This window comes from Coturnix japonica, chromosome 2 (assembly GCF_001577835.2).
Source record: "Coturnix japonica isolate 7356 chromosome 2, Coturnix japonica 2.1, whole genome shotgun sequence".
Classification (NCBI taxonomy): Eukaryota; Metazoa; Chordata; class Aves; order Galliformes; family Phasianidae; genus Coturnix; species Coturnix japonica.
Genome location: NC_029517.1, coordinates 8,175,098 through 8,192,228, shown reverse-complemented (window position 1 = coordinate 8,192,228; position 17,131 = coordinate 8,175,098). Strand labels below are relative to the sequence as shown.

Below are 17,131 nucleotides of genomic sequence, written 5' to 3'. Positions count from 1 at the left end.
ATTTAATGTATGTATATGATATAAATATTAATGGATAAGATCATGTATTTTGGGCAGTAATGCAGCTCACTGTGGAACACTCTTTGTTGTTCTGCAATTTGAGAAGCATGTTAAGAGTTACCAGAGGAGGGTTCTAAGAACTTGAACTATTCTTTAAATAGAAGACTGAAATAGGAAAAAAAAAATCAAATTCATCATTGGATGTAAGAAATGAGAGAGTAGACACAGCTGTACATTGAGTTGATCGCTTCAGATAATTTACCTCTTTTTAAAATTAAAAATTAAGCATGCTTATAAACAGTAAGTATATTAAAGATGGCCAATTTTAGTACTAAGTCTAGCTGATGATCAAAATACTCAGCAGTCCAGGAAAGCTGTTTTGTAGAATCTGACACCAGACCACAATACACTCTTCACAGATTTCCAGAATATTAGAGGTATAATCAGTACTTGCATATGTAATATAAATAGTATTGAAGAAATTATCCACAAAGTAACTTTTGATAAAAGGTTCTGGTCAAAAATACTGGTGAAGCCTGTATCAAGTTATTGATGTATTTGTAGTTAATTTGAATAACAGAAGGAGCTCAAATAGCAAGTATATGCTTTTAATTAATCTTTGTAATATATAAGGACGACCAGGTGCATTACTGTGCCTTGTAATGCTCTCTAAGTCATGTTATCCAAACATACTGTATTAAAAAAGCACATCTGTTAATCACATGCATTTTTTTCTGTCAATTCAATCTGATATGTTTATAGCTAATACTTTTAATGTATAACACATTTTCACAAGTGTGAGTGTTTTACTTTTCCAAAATTGAGAAGGTGAAAAGGAGGCTGAAGAGCAATCTAAACAATGGACATCAACTTTTAATTCCTAAACACAATAAGCACAGAAATATGTAGACATTGCGAGTCATTAGTTCAAGCCCACCAAACATTTCCTGAAACAATTACCTTCACTGCTATAAAATTTACTTTGCACAATCCTCTGGAGCGTTACTAATTGCTTTTCTTAACCCCCAGAGATTAAAGGATTTTGAAATGAGCATATAGACAAGTGGCAACTCTAATTTCAAATTTAAGCTTTATTAAGGCAAGATCTGTTATACGAAACAGTGTAATTAAGAGACTGTTTAATGACGGCAATATCCAGTCCTGATCCCCTCATCTTCCTCCTATCTTGAGAAATCACACTCTACTTTTATTTTTTCAAAGTATGATGCAACCTTGATTCATTTCCATCTGGCATCAGCTCTATGTCTCATCTTCAAGAATGCATATAACCATGTTGGCATATGTTTCTCAAATCCTTTTCCACTAGGGGGTATGATAGACTGTGACTCTATTTCACAGTAAACCTGAATGTTATTGTAGTACTAAAGTACACACACATGAGGGAGAAGAACAGACAGGCAAAGCTTGGTACATAATTTATGGAGATTTAAAACCTGTCATTCATAAATATAATTATAAGCAAAGGCTTGAAAGTGATATGGACCTTGCCATACTGATCATGGTCCAGCTCTGTTTATTCAGATCATCCATTTGTTTACAGACAGAATAAAAATGTTAATCTGTAAAACTGTTAATGAAAATAAATACTTCTATTTTACTTCAAGAATATTTATTTCTTTGTGTGTTGTGCACTCTCCCACCTTCAGATGTGAAATAAAAACCCAAGGGGAGGGAATATTATTAAATCAGCAATCAACCTTCAAGTCGTTTTGGTATAAACACCGTAATTACTTCATCTCTAGTAAACAGAATATAAGACAACAGCACATAAGTGTGACAATTTGCAATATGCTTTGAATGTCATTGTTAAAAAAAAAAAACAACAAACAAACAAACAAAAAAAACCCAACTAATATGGCAGAAGGCGACATTATTGAAATATATTTATAAAAAAGCAGAAGTTGTGACAGCCAACAGTAATTAGTCACTAAATTTCTAGTAATAAATTTACCAGGTCATTGTAACAGACATTACGTTTTGCATGGAGAGAAGTCACCGTTTATTAGCGTAGACACCAGAGCTGCTTAACTTTATTCAAAAATACATCAGAAGATAGTATTCTGGGAAAAAAAAATAAAATAAAATAGCATATGGGATTATGGTGGTATAGTTCAGATGCCTTCCAAAACTCACAAGGTGGATTTCAGTTCAGTTATGAATAGAATGAATAGTTATTTCAGAATAGACAACTGCACATTTACATAGGTGTAATCATAGCAGCATAGCATGCATCTTGTTGGGAAAAAAGAAATTGTTAAACAAAAATGTTACTGAAAACATTACTTTCATAGGTGAAGGATGCTATTACCTACCACTTCTAATCTCTTGGCTAAGGAAGAAGAAATGATGCATTGTGTGTTAGATTTTGTTAATGTTTCTGGTGTCTCTTAGATCTGGGGTATCTTTCTTTGGCGTGGCTGGTTGGGCTCTGGCATGACGTTGCCTGCCTCTGAGCAGGGTCATGCTGGCCTTGATTTGTGGTAGTGGTATATTTGCAATTCATCTCGTCATAAACATTACTGTGCACTTCAGCAAGCCCTGGTATTTAGAGAATTGCCATTAATATTTTCTAGGTTGCAGAAGGTTTGACAGCTGCGTAAGGAAGCAGTCTTGCCTGTCTAAAGAAAAGTTTCTGGCTAGGAAAGGACCGGGGATGCATTTGATACATCGTTCTATCCTGTCTCAAGATGATCACCATCTTGTTAAAAGAGTCTTTTTGAAAATATTTTGCAGTCTAATAATTACTGGTTTTGTTTAAATGGTCTCGTCCAACATATAAATGAACAATGAGGAATTCCCCAAAGGGCATCTATTGTTATTGAAATGTTTATTTATTGAGTGCTTTTGCCAGAAGCCCCCCATGAGAAAAATCTTGTTTTATGAGCTTCTCAAGCAGTCAGTTCCCAAAATATCTAGTAGAAAAGCAATTTTGGCCATACAATTCCAGGGTCTTTTGTTTGCTTTTAAATAATTGAAAGAATACCAATGTGCAAAAAGTAGTGACTGTATTTTCTTTATTTTGCAAATGTTCCTAATGAAATTCTGCTTATGTTGTGCTTGAGTTCCTCATGTTCAGTCATTCAGTGATTACAATGGAGAAAAAAAATAGCATCCCATCCAGTAGTGCAAGAATAGGTATTTGAAATGATTCTTAGATTTCTTCTTTCCTGCAGCAAGTGTGGGTATTAATATAATCCCTGTCCCATATGGAATTTTTATCCCACTCTATATCTCATCCTATCTTTCCCTCTATTTCCCTACATCCTCTTAGCCATGAGGAGCATTGTCAGTGCTTGTGACAGCACATACATTGGTACAACTCATCTGCTCTGAGTCCTGAGTACACTGGGCTTACTCAGGTGGAGTCAACTTCTTTGTCTTTGCTGGTAAAGCAAGTGTAAATACACCATGTTTAATAGTTGGCATAAATTCCAGATTCTTGACTATAAAGAAATAGGTGATGGAGATTTGGGAGAATTATTTAAAGCTCTTTGTTTATGCAGTCCTGGGTGTGGGACAAATGTGTACTAGGTTGTTGCCTGCTTTGATTTGAAGCAGAACACTAATTACACTGTATCTGAGCTGCCAGAGAGAAATCATCATTTCTCATAGTTTGGGAATGCAGGAAGGACAGTGCAAGATTGGTTATATTCAGTGCATGATAAAATCAAACTCCCAGGTGGCTGTTATGGTTGATTATGTTAGTGACAGAAATGGGGAATGGCCTGCTTTTCTGTAACACGTTTTATATATCTTAAGTAATGCAATTGTAGAGTGTTATAACCAAACATACTGCTTAAATGATGTTCATAAATGCTTTATAATTGCCTAACATTATTAAAATGCATTTCTTGAACATTAATGACTTGACATCTGTAGTATCCTTTAGCATTAAAATCGCTATTTTAGTTTTCTCCCATCCGGAAGAATATTTAAAGAAAAATGGTTGATTAATGACAGTTTCTATTAACTATGGAATAAAATATTCACAGTGCATGCTTTACTAGTAAAATATTGCTCCTTAGTCTTACTCCAGTTCCTTTGTGACTTCAAAGCAAAGTCTTAACGATCAATAGTACTTTTCTTCTACCTAAAATGGCAAGTCTAAAGGTGTTTCTGTTTAGGATACATGTGATGCAATTAAGTGCTCGCACTTCATTAACTACTCTCCGTTGTATGAATGGAGAATATAAATGCAAATTGTTAGTAAAAGAATAATTTAATACTTCATTTCAAGCCCTGCAGCAAAATTATTTTTCATCTTCTTTTGTGCAGCAGTTTTTCAGATTTCACTCTCTCATGAGTCATGGCTATATTAGGTCAAAGCATGTTACCTGTATGATCCTCATCAATTTACCACAGCTGAAGCACGTGTTATCCATAGTATAATTCTAATGCTTCTCACTGTTTGTGTGAATAGTAAAAAATTAGGCACCCACATAACACATAATATGTAAGAAAATTGCTATGTGCCAGTTTTCGTGTTGCACTCTCCTCTGCTATATAAATATACATTCTAGTTACTACTGTAGCTTGCAATCTGAAAAGTTTTCTTAAAATTACTTTGACCATGATTGTGTGTGTTTTCTTATCTTTGTTTTCTTTTTCTTTTTCTTTTTAGTATCTTTTTTTAGTATTTTGGTATAATATTGGAATGAAAATCTCTTTATTCTTTCATCAGATGTGCATTAAAGATGGATATTATTGAGATGAGAGGAGAACGAATGCACTACTGCATATGTAGATCTATTTGCTCTGAAAAAAATACAAATTTATTTATTTATTTATTTATTTATTTATTTATTTGAAACTTGAATATATTTCTCTTTATTTAGCTAATTAGTATCTTACTCTGCAAATGCACTGTAGTTTCTAAAACCATAAATATCCATCAGGATACACCCAAATAGGTCACCACAGAGTTCCATCATTTCATAAGTTATTCACATAGATGGTAACCTCTGTTGTTAAAAGATAGTAATTTATGCCATCTTTCTTGTCAAAATCAGCCATTGGATCAGCTAAGTCCAAAATCTTTCCCTGGGTATATTCTTACAGAACATGTTTAACATGTTCTGAGTTGTTGTCTTTTATTATTCCTCTGATTTAGAGTTGTGACAATAGGACTAAACGTGTACTGATGTTAATTTGAAACTTTATGTAATCTTTTTAGATGCTGAATTCCAGTGAAGTTCTGTGTTGCTCTTGGGTGAATAATAATTTCCATGCCTTCATTTTCCATTTTTGTAATAGGAACAGTGTTTACAGGATTGTTTTGAAGTTTAGTTTTATCTCTGAAATTCTTTCAGACTGACATAAGACGCATGCTTAAAAAAAGGAAAACCACAAGAGGTATAAGAATGTATGCAAATGTAGCTAATGAAGCAAAAGGAACAGGGCTAAATGGTGTCTTAATGGTTTCTCCTTAAAAACCTATTTTGAAAAAGAATATTATGCCGTGTATCTTGATTGAGTCTTACATTTTTTAATAATCTTTTCTAGCATGCTGGGACCAGCTGTGACCTTCAGAGTGCACTCAAACCTCCAAAACATTTCAACTGCGGATGTTGCCAAAGCAGCAGGTAAGAATCCTTATCCCCCTCTGCAAAACTGTGTCCTTCCAGTTTAGAGGGCTGTAGGCAGACAGACAACATGGAGACCACACATTCTCCCTGGAAGGCTGGCATTAAGAAGGGAGACAATTGAGGGGTGAGTGGCTCATATGGAAAGTATAATGACTCTTAGTTAATTAAAAATGCCCAAGAATTCAGTGTTTCTAGAGAAGATGGATTAAACAGAGACAAATAAACATGGCTTAGCATGGTGAAAAATTATCTGTGTTGTCATAAGCTCAGAAAAACAATTAGATTTTATTATTTTTTTTTAATGAGAATTTAATAGTGTTGTGTTTCTGATACTTTTAGAGGGGGAAAAAAAAGGTATTGTATCTTAGCCTTAACTTCCAGATCAAAAGAAGATATAAACATATATATCTTCGCTGATGCATTGTTTATGCAATTTTCATGACCCATTAATCCTTGGAGTAAATACTGTATATCTGGAACTAAACTGCATCTGAATAAATACCACTGTTCTAAGGACTGCTCTTGGCTTCTAATCAACTTGGCTGCCAACTATATTATAAAGGAGTTGTTGACTGAAAGAAATCATTTCTGTAAAGTAACTCAATTGATAACTGATTTGTTTCCTAATTACCTAATTGATAGCTTTTAAAAATGATAAACAAACAAGTTGCAATATTGCTTACAAAGAGAAACAAAAAGAAATTTAGAAAACCACTGGAATCCCTGAGCTGTCCATTAACAACTTCTGTTTCCCTATGGATGAATTCAGCAACTCTTCAATTTTGCACATGACTCTGTAGGATCAAGGATCTATTTCAAAGAGTCTGTAAGAGAATAACCACATGCATCAGTACAGATTAGAGGATGATGTGCTGGAGAGGAGCTCTGCAGAGAAGGACCTGGGTGTTCATGTGGACAACAGGTGCATTAAAAGAGCATGGCCAGCTGGTAGAGGAATTTGATCCGCCCCTACTACTCTGCCCTCATGAGTTCACGTTTAGACTACCATTTCGATCTGGCTCCCCAGATCAAAAATGACAAGAGAACTCCTAGAAGGCCCAGCAAAGGGCAACAAAGATGTTAAAGGACCCGGGGCATCTCCCATATGAGGAAAGGCTGAGTAACCTGGATCTGTTCAGCCTGGGGAGAAGACTGAAAGGGGATCTGATAAATGTTTATAAATATCTAAAGGGAGATGGGAGGCAAATGGATGAGGCCAGGCTCTTCCCTGTGGTGCACAGCAATAGGACAAGGAGTAATGGCCTAAAACTTGAACACACGAGTTTCTGTACAAACGCGCAGAATAACTTCTTTACAGTAAGATGATGGAGCACTGGAGCAGGTTGTCCCAGAGAGGTTGTGGAGTCTTGGAGTCTCCTTCTATGGAGATATTCAAGATCTGCCTGGATTCCTACCTGTGTGACCTATTGTAGGGAACCTGTTTTGGCAGGGGGTTGGACTCGATCATCTCTTGAGGTCTCTTCCAACCCCTGTCATTCTGTGAATTGTGGACAGGATTGTGCAATTTCTCTTACTATGCAGCATCACATGAAGCTAGAAGAAGGCAGGTTCAGAATACATTAGAATGCAGCTGTAAATGCTATAAATAGTTTATTTCAGCAAAATGGAGGTAGTATTATTTTTTCCTTCCCATTGGGATCAAAGTAGTTGTTTTCACCTTCTTTACCCTAAAGATTTCTGACAAGGTAGGGAGGTCTTGGGGGCAAGAGGCAATTCTCCAGACTCATGAGCTCATTTTAGTCATTTAAATTGCATTTTATATACTATATATAAATTCTTATTCCAGGCATTTCCTAACTTCAGTTTGTTTAGTGCATTAAAATGTTCTGGTTTTGATTGCTGCAGAAGAACATTTGTAGGAGTCTTACATCAACTCCTGTCAGTATGCCACCAAGTATAACTGTATTTTATATAGCTAAACCCTGTATTTGCCTTTTAGCAAAATAATAATAATAAAACTGATAACAAAAATAAATTATATATATATGTCCAGGAGTCAAACATTCTAAATTAAAAAGTACTTCCTCCTTTTCTAACTAATAAATAAAGATGCAGTAGCCTGACAATGTACTTGTAAATCAGATCACTTATTTTAAGCAAACTTTTTTGCACTCATAGATTTAGAAGAAAGAGCAACCGCAGTGTATACTTACATAAGATTTTTTTCAGGCTTTGGCTGTAATTAGAAGTTTTAAAAGTCAACAATTTATTGAAAAAAAAAAAAAGATTCAAAAATATAATTTAACAAAGGAACGTGATGTGGAGTAAATCAGAGAATACTGCCAGAGGAGACCCAGGTTATGTTATATATGTTACTCCATCTTTACAGAAAATTAATAGGTATAACTGACAGAAGAATTTCTCTGTCTATCCTTAGATTGTCAGTTTAATTTCCTTAGAAACTAAACAAATTTAGAAACTGAGGTACTCAGATGCCACAGTAATTTTGGGAATATAAATTATGCATTTTTGCAGAAAGGAATCTATTTTTGCAGCTTTTGTAGTAACTTCTTGTCTCATTACTATCCATAAGAACATGCTCTGTGCATCACTTAGCTCTTACTATATGTGTATTTTTGTAACCAAAATGGATAAATTACATCCTTTCCTTCCTTCCTTTGCATTGTTTAAGTTTAAACATAGAGAACTATGTTAAAGTTTTCCATTCTCCTCTGTGGAGTTTGACAAATATACAGGCTAGAGGTGTAGGACTCACAGCAAATTTGCAAACAGATAACTTAAAAGTATCTACTGAAAAACAGAGATAGGAAATTATGGTGATAAAAATGTTTTACTGTATTTTCCTGATCTTTGAGATTCATTCTTTTTTGTATGCACAAGACCCTCACTTAAGAGAGAAAAGCTTTCCAAAGTCCTTCAGCCATGTTCTCGCTCATTTATCTTTTATCTGGTATCTCACAGTCCCTATTCTTGTAAATGTTCTGGTAATGTTTTGCACTTTCTAGGGTTACACATTCCTGTGTGAAATCTAAGAGGAGAGTAATTTAAACTTCTGTATATCCTACTTTCTCAGGCTATACAAAATGCAATTAACAATACCTTTACTTTTTTTTCACTGCAGAGCAGAACTGCCAGTGTTTTACCAATGCTGCACACTTTGATGTTCAGGATGTAGAACATATCTTGCTCTTGTAACTGTCCTATGACCTCTTTCTGTTTAATAAGACAGACTCAATGGTGCATCACAACATTTTGATGAAATAAACTTTCTCTAGACATAGAAGACCTGTTCTAGGAGTAATTGCACTTGGCACATGACATCATTTAGACAAATGAGTATGGATTTCATTTCTCTGCAGTTTAAAGGTTAGAAGAAATCTCGTAAAGAACAACTAACAGGAAGATAACTCTATTTATGTAAAATTGCCATATAGTCACTATAGTAATAAGCAATGAATTCAAATGTTTACAGCTTAATAGGTAATCCAGAATAACAGAGATAAATGCAAGGACATTTAAAGTGACAGTGATAATTAGAAAAGAGGAAACTTCCGAAGTTTTCAAATGCAGAATTTTAGTTTAGGATGGCTAAAATATGATCATTATGTGTTCTGCTCACGTGAAAAGGGGCTGGAGGAGAGAAAAATCCTGTGCACATTCATTTACTTATGTGTAACTGTAGCCTTTCTCAAGTAAGAATCATGCTTGTGCTTTATTTGGTATTGTATAAAAAGCCAACAGCTGAGATGTTAAAAAGCTGTTGAAGAGCGAAGTGGTGTATGCATAGCATTGGCATACAGGCATACAGGCATTGTAAGTACAGTGAAAGACAATGTATAATCAGGTATTGAGGAATTAGCAGGTCTTGTGTGCAGCTTCTTGGATTTAAGATATTTTGTGATATACACAGTTAACACCTGTCACGAATTTTCACTTTAAAAAATAAGGATTTATAAGATACATTAAAATATGTAGAATCTGTTTATTTATTTAATTCCATCCGGATTTTAAATGGGCTATTGATTTATGTATCTTTAGATTGCTGTTGTCTTGGTGGTAAAAGAAGGATGGTGAGAGCAAAAACACTGTATCATTGTATTTTGACTGCATACCGAGTTAATTTGAATGAAGATGCTGTCTGCAAAGTATTAGAATGGATAATAGCATGTAGGTAGAAGTACTTAGCATTTTAAACAACTGCAGACAACTGCATTTGTAAAACCTATGGATTTTGAGATTCAGCATCTGCAGATTTTGGTCATTGTCCCAGCTGATGAGAAACATCACTGGCAATAAATATTATAAAGAATTTTTGATACTGGAAATGAATATTTTTGCTAAAATTATCAACTCTCAACAACCAAAATAGGACTGTTAGCTTTTAGCATTAAACAATACTTTCAAGATGAAAATAGTATTTCAAAGCACTTAGTTAACTTACCCTGTCTAGTGATTTAAGCTAATGCCGTCTCATTGATTTAGTGTGATCCAAAATGTCATAGTTTTAATCTTAATCAGGATGACTAAATGACCTGTCATTTTAGTGACCCTGGACTCGATTGTTGAAGGTACTTATGCCTTATTCTCCTCCAATTTGTATCAATTTGTATGATTTCCTTATAAATTCAGTTGTACAAAGATTTATTACAAATATATTCTTAAAGAATTAACCGTGGAAGTACAAACAATTGGTCTGTACCAAAGACACACTCATTTTTAGCTGTTTGCAGCAGTTGGTAGTTTTAGCCTTTAGCATAACTGAAACATACATTTCAACTTTATAGCAAATTTTATTTAAATTTAAAATATTACATATTATTTTATATGAATATTCTATTGTATTCATTGTAGTCATGAAATATAGTTCTTTTTGTATTGGCTGGGGGAAGTGGCATTTTTTCAGCTTACAGCATAATATAATAAATTTCACAGTCTGAAATTTAGCAAAGTAAAGCATATGGAGAAGATAATTTACCTAACATCACAAAATCAATTGATGAGGATATAGTATGCTACTTAAATTGATTGTCTTTTAATACCAGAAATGCTCCTGAGACTCATTCTTTTTCTCTAGCCAATAAGTACTGACCATAGCAGCATTGCTGATAAAAACATGATAGCTTTATTTTATTATGCATCGTTACAAAAAAGAAAAAAAAGAAAAAAGTTTTCTATGAGGCATTCAGAGAGAACTGTCTTCAAATGTATTTTCATATAATATAACTTTGTAACTTCACATAATAAATCAGTGTATGAAGACATACATATAAACAATGCATAAATTTAGGGAAAAGAGATAGAAATAGGAACAACAGGACAATGAGAAATAAATCTTGAACAATATGATTCATAATTCAGCTGTAATAAAATGAGTAGAGGAAGATGAAAGCCTGTCGTTGAATTCCTTCCCTCTCTCTAGATTTTTGTAGATCGTGTAATTAGATATATTTCTGTCTGAGATGGTAAGAAAGAGTGTGTGTATGAATAATTTGAAGTTCATCTTTGAAGTGAACTGACAGTTTCAGTGTCAGAAACTTTGGACTACGTAGCCAGGAGGCTGTGAGGTCCATCTGATTGCATTTGCTGCTGCCCTGATTTAAGGTGAATTACAATTCTTTGGTCTTTAATGCAAAAAGTAAAGTTTTGACAGCTCTCTTCTATTGCTAGCTCTTGTAAGTCTTTTGGATCAAAACCCGATTTCTTCTGCTCAAAACTCCTTAGATCACATTGTCCTTTTTCACCTCCTGACCTTTCTCTAGTGGATCCATTCCTGTTTACCTACTGTATCATCAAATCTATCTGAAGTATTTTCCTCAGGTTCTTCCAGTGCTGATTATGGAACGTCATTATATTTTTAAAGTATTATTCAGAATCTCCTCTGTTATTAAATATCTGATATGATCATAATTTCCTTCCCAGCTTGTTCTTCTAATGAAAAACATTACAACTATGACAGCCAATATCCTCTTTATCATGGAATGAGTTTTAGCAGTTTTAACAGGTACTACAGTTTGGTAAATATGCCTCAGTCCTGAACAAGAGAAAATGTCTTCAATTGTCATAGAACCATAAAGTCATAGAATCATAAAATGGCTTAGATTGGAAGAGACCTTAAAGATCATCTAGTTCCAACCCCCAGCCATGGACAGAGCTGCCCAGTGACTTACTTCCTTCTAACAGTGATGCTCATTGCCATAATTATTAAGAGTAGGTTTTTGTTTTTTTTTCCTTTTCTTTTAAAATACACTTCTCATCTAAGAATAGTTGAGAGGTATCTTATTTCAGAAAGAAATCTTTTTACTTTGAAACCAGTGTCTTTAAGTCCACTTTCAGTTGACCAGAGACCGTAAAGACTTTGTTATGTTTGCCATGTAAAGTGCTATAATTCCAGCATGAGCCCCTAAACAAAGCTTCTTAACTGTTGGGAACTATAAAGCTAGATAAGCGTCTTACAGAATTGGGTAGAGAAAGCCAATAGCCAAGTAGCATTATGTAGCCTTTGTCCATCAGTTGTAGTGGTGGTAATTCACCTCATTGTATTCTGTTGCTTCTTACTAAAGACTCTTTCCTAAAAGAACGTCAAGTTAGTGATAAACTAAGATGAAAACAAGCATGCTGTTGATATAGTATAATTATTGATATTAGAATCTGATAGTTGTTGCCTGAACTAAATGGGTCTATCAAAGGTACAAAGGTTAGCAGAACTGAAGCTTAGAAAAATATGTAGCTGCAAAGACTGATTTACAGCTACTCGTGTTTCCATTGGTTGCTTTTTCTATAACCTGTAGTCAGGCCTATGAAAGTAGGTAAAAATTAGATTTTGTAGATCTAATTTATATCAGTTTAAAGGTTAATAATGATTATAAGCTGATTTTTTTAAAAAGCCCTCTTTAAATAATGTATAGTATAATTTACTGCACTGTGCTGTATAATTCATAGTTCAGTTACAGCTGCCTAGAAGTTAGGCATTTACTTAAACCATTTTTATAGATTGTCTCTACATACAAGGAAAAAAAATGGATTGTCTGATGTATAGATGTTGATAATACTCATATCAGCAGATAATAAAAAAATCCAGGGATATTTGTTGTACAATTTAATACAGGAAACGTTCAGAATCTTCCTGCAGTCCCTGCTTGGTAACATACTCAAAAATATTTTTCTGTTTCTAGATCTCATAAGTCTTCCAGTGAAAAACATCTTTTCACCAGCTTAGATCTCCTTCATTTACAGTGTCCAAGGGAAACATACTGAAAGCTCTTTAAGAATTCAAAATTAATTTATTATTAAGTAAATTTACAAAGATTTTGAGTTTGGTAAATATTGCTTCATGTAATATTTTTAAATTATCAAATTCCTGCAATCAGCTCATAACGCCAATGAATTAGTCACAATGTATTTCCTTTCACAGATATCTGAAACAGACATGTAATTTTTAAAAGGACTGTTCTCAGCTGGTATAAATCAAGAAACAAATGCTGTGGAGACCCTAGCACTGAGAATGGGTCATTGGAATAAAATGGTTGATTTTTGTATTTATTTTTTTTTTTTCTGTATAGCAACAGGACCATCAAGTCAAACTGCGAACGTGGTATCAAAGTGTCCCGACCCTGAAACATTTCAGAACTAAATTACATTATGACTTACAGAAAAGCAAGCAAAATTCTCTAAGCCCAAACCAACCAATTTAATGTCATATTTCATCATATTATTTGGTGAAATTGCTGCTATTTTATTTAACATTTTTATGATAAGCTCCCCACTTCCCAGGAAAATAGAAATATATGTGAAATGTGGCATAGTCAATAATAATGCTTGCAATTCCAGACATATTTAAACATTATAGTACTTAACTTAAAGTGTTATGTATTCATGTACAGTACACTTAAGAAACTCTATTTGTTATGAACAGATCATAAGCATATTTAAAGATATTATTTAGAAATGATACAGTAAGAAGAAATCTAGTAAGGAAAGCTATCTAGCTGGCTAATCTAAAGCTAGCTAGCTTTTGTATAAAGAATAAGTAGGCAGATATAATATTTTTTCATAAATAAGTACCTTTTTAGGTAATTATAAACAGGGGAATTAAAGAAACTGAAATTCAGGTCAGGTAGTATTTTAGCCTAACCATAACCTGAAAAAAGGAGCGGTCAGAACATTTCGTAGCCATTAGACAGGTTGATTATAACTTTTCAAAATGTAGTACAAGATAAACTTAATCATTTTAAACTGTACGTGCATATAAATAGTAGGGATCAAATTGAACAGAGGACAAAGTCATACCAGCTACTTTAGTGGGAAGTATTTCTTTATCTGATGTTACTAAATATCCTGTTTTCAGTGTATGAAATTGGATGATTAGCAATCTTGTGATTGTAAGTGATGGCTTTACTATCAGACAAATATTAACAAAAATTAAAAAATAAATACATAAAAAATAGAGGTAGAACAGTACTACAGGGTTCTGTGAAAAATAACTTATTTAAAGCACAAGAAAAGAACACAATACACTCAGAATCATCCTACAATGAAGCACTTGCCCCTTTTTGTTGGAGGAGGGTAATAACATGAGAAAGCTCTTTTCTAGAAGCACCGTATTTTGGTAGCAATGGGCAGGGTTGGCTGACCCGAAGCTGGTAGCAATATGTTCTCATGGTAGAACACAATTTATTTTGGGATGACATCTTGGGAAGGAGGCACAAACATGACCCGGGATGAAAGGGCAAGTGCAGGACTGTTGCATGACAAATGCTTAGTTCAGAGGCCCAGCAGAGTCTCACATTATCTATCTTGAAAACAGCCTCTTGCATGATCTTCTGCTGCTGATAGCATATATGGGAATCTACCTGAGAGAGGAAATAATGAGCTCTTGACCACGGGAAAAGAATTATTTGAGAGCTTTTGGAGGGTCTGTGAAGAGAACTTTGCTATATATGTACTCGTAAGAGCACGCTGATCATCAGATTTCAGTCCCATGCTTGAATACTGCCTTCTTTTGGAGCAGTCTTTCTCCCATGGATTGAAGTCTACTTCAACAGCTGCTGCTGCCATCTGATATGCATGGCCCATGGAGCTGTTGGGCAATATTGTGTCTATGAGACAAGTGATTAGATGTCCATGAGGTGTGTGTTTTCTGGCATATAAGAGAGAATCACATTTATGCCTTCAGTCTTGATTTTTATTTGGAGGAAATGCTTTTTATTAATTTATTATTTATTATAGTGAAAATTATGTGCAAGGATAAAGACTATTTTAATAATTTGAAGATAATTAAATCTTTCCAGTATTATCGAGTGTTCAGGAAAACAGGATAATTCTCTTTGTTCTTTCAAAAATATATTCCATACATTTCAGTGTTCCAGATTAAGGGAGGTTGTATGGCTTATTGGTGGCTAAAGTCAAAAGACGTGCTAGATTTAATCTAGCTATAAGCTTTCATGAAGTGCATGTAAATTGTGTATACATCTGTTTTCTCATTTTGAAATCTGTAAAAAAAAAAAAAGAAAAAGAAAAAGAAAAGAAAATAAAAAAAAAAAGAAAAAAAAAAAAAGGCTGTAATATAATGATTTTCTAAAACACAGTTCAGAGGATTAACAGGATTAACAGTGTGGCCTTCTATTACTTAATGATTTTAATTTGTCCCCATGCTGCTGGTAGCAAAATCAGGGTGACAGCAATCATAAAATCATTTTGGTAGAACGATCCATCAAGTGGGTTTTTAGTCTGTTCTCCAGAAGGGTGATGGGGTTGGTTGGCAGGAGATCATATAGCTGGTATTTGATAAACTATTAAAAATAAGAAAGAAAGGAAGGAATTGAAAGAGAGAGAGAGAACGGAAAAAGGAAGAAAGAAAGATGAGGAAGAAATGTGCATGCCAAAATCCAGAAGGTGCTTCTTGGTAAAGTTTTATAGACATTTTAGATCAGTAACAGGAAAAGGTAGGTAGCTACACCCCATTACTCCTTCCTAAACAGCCAGGTAATTACTTTTGGCATTTTGACAAGTGTTTGCTGGAGTGAAGGTCAAAGCTGTCAGCAGAGAAGATCTATGCTAATCTGCTCAGCTGGGGAAGACTCAGGTAGATAATGTTTTGTAATTAGAAGTTGTGGAAACCAGTTTTCTCTGTATTTTGGTTCTGGGAAGAAGTGAACTAATAATACAAAGTAATTTCATTTATCATAGCTTACTAAATTGGCTAAATGTACACCTAGAAGTAAGCATACCATTGGAAATTGGAGAAAGATGGAAAAACTGATAGTGCGGTATAAATGTAATATATTTTTATATGCATATATATATGCGTGGCACTGTATGGATGCATATGAAAGGGTGTGTGTGTACACTATAAGTGTGTCTTTGTAATTAGGCATACCTATAAACAGAGATGCATAATGCTAATAATTTTAGTTTGAATTTATATATATATATATATATATTATTTTAGTAAGGAAAATCAAAGAAAACCAAAAGGAAAAATATATATGTTGAACTGGACCAGGCTGTAGAATTTTACAGCAAATTTCACATGGAAAAATTCACTGTATGTAAAAAACCCTCCTATTTTTCCTATATATATATTTTTTTCCAGATGTATCAATTTCACTTAATTGAGCAATATTTTATGAATGAATTCTTATTATGTATTTTAAAGAAAGTACTTTGGTGAAATGTAAGAAAGTAAGCACTCCCTCACCTTAAAAACAAGTGTACATATTAAAATAACTGTGGAAATAATTACTGTCTTTAAAAAGTACATAGGCTACTCTGGAAATAGTGCCTCCTATTTGTTTCTGTGGAAACTACAGTGGATACAGTGAGCACAATAACATGGTTTCATAGAGCAAATTCTTAGCTCCAGAACACTGCTTTTCAAGACAGTCACTACTTTCACCACATTTAGCTGCACATTTTCACCAGCGATGAACAAGCACCTGCATACCGCACTCTAAAAATCTGCACTGGTGGAGGTCACCCACTGTTTCACAACTGCTTTGTTGGAGTATTGCTGGGTAAGTGTTGCCCACACCGTCCATATTTCATTAGTGTGAGCAGGTGGAAGTCAAATGGCATCAAATCAGAACTGTATGGTGGATTTAGCTTTTGACATTATTGGCCAGCATAATAAAAAGAAAGGCATTACTATCAGAGCAACTCTCACATATTTTTTGTAAGGTGCTGACTATTTTTTCATGTCATTGTACTTCTGTCCTGATCAGGCTAAGGTAACATTGACTTTTCTTACTGTGCTATTTGTGCAGTATTATCTGTGTATATGTATATATGGCAGAAAGAGATAAACAAGGAGCTTTTCCCTTCCCTTCCCTTCCCTTCCCTTCCCTTCCCTTCCCTTCCCTTCCCTTCCTTCCTTCCTTCCTCTTCCTTCTTCCTTCTTCCTTCCCTTACTTTCCTTCGTTCCCTTCCCTTCCCTTCCCTTCCCTTCCCTTCCCTTCATTTTCTCTATCCTTCATTCTCTGAATCAGTTTTGTGTATTGTATGATTCTTTGTGATGTTTCTATCTCTGGCATTTTTCCTCTTCAGGG

At 34.3% G+C, this 17,131-nt stretch overlaps 1 protein-coding gene across 5 annotated transcripts in view; it reads left to right on the top strand.

The window, feature by feature from the left end:
- The window catches only part of PTPRN2 (protein tyrosine phosphatase receptor type N2), a 621,717-nt gene that overhangs the window by 270,505 nt on the left and 334,081 nt on the right, over nt 1-17,131 (top strand). For all 5 annotated transcript variants that reach the window (XM_032442979.1, XM_032442981.1, XM_032442980.1 and 2 more), the window contains exon 11: nt 5,524-5,603. In XM_032442979.1, the coding sequence (XP_032298870.1) occupies nt 5,524-5,603 (80 nt within the window). The remainder of the gene's footprint in view (nt 1-5,523; nt 5,604-17,131) is intronic.